The following is a 4,650-nucleotide window of genomic DNA, read 5'->3' on the forward strand; positions in this document are numbered from 1 at the left end:
TTAGTAAACAAATGACTTCATGAGGACTTAAATATAAATTTGTTTCTCAAATATAAGTGTTTAGTCTCATATACATACAGTCAGGTATTACAAAAAAGACTTCCACGTATTTATTTTATTTATTTATTTTTTTAATTTTAAAAATAGATAATATAACTGCATGACTATTTAAAAAGTGGAGAAATGTAGAATATATTTATTTGACATGTGTGGCTTTGCTGTTAAACAGATTAATTTTTCTATGACACTGAGACGGAAGTTTAAAACAACACACGGGGTGACCCTTTTAAGAACCAATCAAGAGTAACCCAGTTTTTATGCTGTTGGCTGCTCTTTTCCTCCAAATCTTCAGTTGACGAGACCTCTGAAAAGATGCATCTCTGTATCATCCTCTGTGGGATATGTAAGTGTCTCAGTAGAAGATTCATGTATATTCAGGTAGGGTTATATTTTCATACCTGATTATGCTTCTTTAACAATGTGTATTTTTCTGACACAGTTCATCTGTCAGCTGTGATCCAGTCAGCTACAGTCAAGCAGGAGACTGGGGTGAGATTTGCTGCTGTTGGGGACAACGTGACTTTGCGTTGCTTTTATGAAAGCCAAGTGGCGATGCACTTCTCCTGGTACCGACAATTCTTAGGAAGCCAACCTAAGCGCCTCTCTACAATTTACAAATATGATAAGCCATCTGAAGTCCTCCACACATTGGAGAAGAACCCTCGTTTCTCTGTGGAAAGAAAGGAAGGGACCAATCATCTACAAATCTCTGGTGTCCTTCTCTCAGATTCAGCTACATACTACTGCGGGAGCTCACATTCCAACATGGTGGAATTTGGAGAAGGGATCTTTCTGAGTGTTCGAGGTATTTTGCTTCTATTTTTCATGAACACCTTTTATTCCATGTTCCTTTAGCGTTCCCGTGCTTAGACTCTAGGGCCGATGTGCCATTTCCCCCCAGTCACTCCCTCCAGCTCTTCCAAGGGGACACTGGGGCCTTCACAAACCAGACAAAAGATTTACTCTTTCCATTGAGTCGTTGTCTGCCTTGTCTGAATGACCTCAACTGACTTATTTTCTTTTTTTAAAATCCTTACCATCCAAAAAGATTCGTGTTTTATTGTCTAAATATTATAACTGGTATGAACTGGTTCTGTAATGGAGCTTTTCTACTGTAACTGAGCACTCAAATCGCTTTAAACCAGCAGTCCCCAACCTTTTTTGTGCACGGACCGGTTTATGTCCGACAATGTTTTCACAGACTGGCCTTTAAGGTGTTGCAGATAAATACAACAAAATAAAACCAGTACCAGTACCAACCCCCCCCCCCCCCCCCCCCCAATATTTATTCATAACACACAGGAAAAGACCTATGGAAACCAAGTAAACAATAAAAATTTCACACGTGATGTGGATTTTTATATTTCTACTTACCTCCTTTGTTTTTTGTCCTCTCCACTTATTATTATTTTTAGTTCACCTTTGCCTTATCAGCCTTTGTCTATTCAGTGTAGCCTACTGTGCATTTAGCTTATATTTTTTTTCATCTAGCCAGTTAGCGAGTATATTTTTTTACCTGCCGTTATTGTGCATTTTTTTGGTTTTTGTTTATTTTGCAGTGTCCTTTTCTTTGAAAACCTGTTAATATTTTGTTGGTGTAGATTGGGAAGATCATCAACAGTATGTTCATTGATACATGCATATACATTCCAGATCTACAAAAAATGACACATAAAGCTACTTTCTCAAATTTCTACTTTTTTTCAGCAGCTAATCACCAGACAATTGACCAAGAACCAGCATCCATGACCATCCAAGTTGGTGACTCAGTGATGTTCAACTGTACAGTACACACTGGAACCTGTGACGAAGAACATAGCGTCTACTGGTTTAGACGCGGATCTCACCCAGGAATTGTTCACACATATATAAATACAAGTAAACCGGTCTCTGTGAAGTCTCCTTCACAGAGCTGTGTGTACCATTTGCAGAAAATGAACCTTAGCTCCGTTGATACTGGGACCTATTACTGTGCGGTGTCCTCCTGTGGGGAGATACTGTTTGGTAATGGAAGCAAGCTCATCATCAGCGATGATGTTAAAGACCGAGATGCTGAGGTAAAGATTTTGATGTGGCTCTCTATCATTAGAGCCGGGATTCTCTTGATCTTTCTACCCTCGTGTATTTGTGTATTTGTCAGAAAGAGCTGTTAATTCAGCAAACTTGTGTTACGCAAAACTTAAACACAAGTTTATTTGGTCAAGAAGAAAATAGATGAAGAGATGAACGGGTGTCAACATGTTCATGTACTCAGTCGCAATATTTGCCGTTGTACATTTTTATTTTTAGAATATAAGTTTATTACTGTAAAGACTTTTAAAAAATTGGACGCAATTAGTAACACCCACCCAGACACAGGGCATTTCAAAATCTGTATTATAGATTTCATACATTCGTTGTCATAATGATTGATTACATTTTCACATTGTGTTAGAGTTTGCTCATGTTTCATTTATATTAATTTTTTACATGACTGTATAAGTACCCTAACGTGTGTAGTTAGTTTGTTGACCATCCCCGTGTATACACATATAGTTGTAACTGGAGTGATAATATGTTTGTTGCTTAATAATTGTTAAAAATAAAGACGTATCAAGAAACTTGAAATTTCTTGTTTGACTTGTTTCTTTTAGTAAATGAATTTAACCCCTTCATTCCTAATTCACAAACCATAAGCTCACACACACAGACACACACACCTACACACACACACACACACACACACACACACACACACACAGCAAAATAATGCAAAGAACCAAATTTTTAAGACTGAGAATCCTTTGCAAACAGTAATAGTTAATTAGTAATCAGCAAGTTTCTAAGCAAAAACATAGCTTACTTTTCTTTACTCGTTGTTTGAGAAGGGGAGATGTCATTGTATTGCATATCATGCTTAAAACCACCGATGTGTAAGAATAAAGTGAATGTGGAGTTTCAAACAAGCACATGACGTTTTGTTTAGGACTATGATAAGATCACTACTACCATTATTTTTTGATATGTAGCGCACAAAAAACTAATGACGACATAACATATAGAAATGAGACTGATACCTAAATTCATTATACATCTATAATGTAAAAGCATAAACATAAAGTACGGTAGCACACAATATTTTCAGATACAATCATAATGTTAAATAGGATCTTGCTGATACTTCTGTAAGAAGCTTTCCAAGTCACAGTGGTACAATGGTCCTTTTTTTTTTTCCTGGTGTATTTCAATTCAGGCCTTTCAGTCTCTTTGGCTGACCATGACATCAGAATAAACCACGGTGTCCTGACTGTTTTTGAGAGATGACGAGATGAGATAGCCTTTATTTGTCAGTTGCAGGTCTTTTGCCCACAACCGAGATGACAGACCTTGCCGACCGTACATACAATACAAACATCACATTGGGGAGACAGGTCAGGCCAGGTAGCGAGGAAAAAAAAACATTGAAATGTGCAACACAAAAGGATAATACAGGAATGCACAGGTATCAACACACCATAACACAATAAACACAGACAAGCAACACGGGAAAGAGTTCCAGTGTGTACATCTGATCTGGGACCGCTGCAATCTTTCGACTGCGCCTCCAACTGACCCGATGTCCACATCATGGGGGAGGTAAGCATTGGAGGTGGCGTTGGATCCGGGGTAGGGAGGGTGATGCGTCAGTGAGTGCTTATCAGTATCAGTATATGTATGTGTGTGCGTGTCCATAGTTCAGCTGAGACAGTGTCCTTTGCCCTGCCAGGCTAAGTAAACAGTCTTCCAGCCAACCCAGGTGGCCTTGTAGGGAATGGGAAGGAACAGACTCAACACAGTCGTTATCAGGGAGTTGTTGTTCGGCTCCAGCCTTGAGCTGGCGCTGAAAGGGTAGCCGCATTATGATGGTAATTGAGAATTTCAAGCTGTTTTTTAACACTCCGACACTGGTCTCTCAGTCTCCCGTTAATAGCTGCGAGCTTGTTATTAGCCGTCGATTCTGTGGTCTTGTCACTCTTTTTACTCACATAGCAGATTCTGAGACCTCACGACCGCAGCCAACTGATCCGAGGTGTAATCGAGCTCCGCCCAGAGATGTTGTTCTGAGTTGATTCTTTCCTGATGTAATCCAACATACATACGCTCAAAGGTGTTATTCTGAGCATTCACTGCAGTCGTAAGCAGTGTTGGGTAAGTTACTTTAAATTAGTAACTTAGTAACATTACTAGTTACTTCTATCAAAAGTAACTCAGTTACTTCAAGTTACTCGTTACTTTCAGAGTAACTAGTTACTAGGGAAAGTAACTTTGGTTTTACTCAGAATTCTCTTGTTAATGTGTTGCTTCCGTAACTGGATACCCAGCAAGATTGCCGGTCTTCTAGCTTGCTTACTTGCCACAAGTGCACTGTGCCACCTACCAATAGAAAGGAAAAAATAATGTGCACATTTCCACGAGAGAAATCCCACACCTGATTCTATCCTAGCCTGCTTTTTACATCCCACACAAAAACTGCAGTCGTGGTGCTTTCGATTGTACTCAGAACTCGGAAATTCTGCCTTCTGAATAGGAAGATGTAGGTAACACCAGACTGCAGATGAGCTGCATACAGAG

General features: G+C 39.2%; 1 protein-coding gene across 1 annotated transcript; it reads left to right on the forward strand.

Moving 5' to 3' along the window:
* The first annotated feature begins 368 nt into the window (after positions 1 to 368).
* On the forward strand, positions 369 to 4,143 carry LOC113011760 (uncharacterized). Its single transcript, XM_026151477.1, has 4 exons — positions 369 to 403; positions 500 to 865; positions 1,768 to 2,117; positions 4,069 to 4,143. The coding sequence occupies exons 1-4, from the start codon at positions 373 to 375 to the stop codon at positions 4,141 to 4,143; spliced, it is 822 nt and encodes a 273-aa protein (XP_026007262.1). The 5' UTR covers positions 369 to 372.
* Positions 4,144 to 4,650: the final 507 nt, after the last annotated feature.

Source organism: Astatotilapia calliptera, chromosome 3, assembly GCF_900246225.1.
Source record: "Astatotilapia calliptera chromosome 3, fAstCal1.2, whole genome shotgun sequence".
In the NCBI taxonomy this organism is placed as follows: Eukaryota; Metazoa; Chordata; class Actinopteri; order Cichliformes; family Cichlidae; genus Astatotilapia; species Astatotilapia calliptera.

Excerpts from the sequence above, each read along its gene's own strand:
- LOC113011760 (XM_026151477.1), top strand. The coding sequence starts at position 373 with ATGCATCTCTGTATCATCCTCTGTGGGATAT. Across the intron at positions 404-499 it reads TATCATCCTCTGTGGGATAT|TTCATCTGTCAGCTGTGATC; the intron begins GTAAGTGTCTCA and ends TTTCTGACACAG. Across the intron at positions 866-1,767 it reads GATCTTTCTGAGTGTTCGAG|CAGCTAATCACCAGACAATT; the intron begins GTATTTTGCTTC and ends ACTTTTTTTCAG.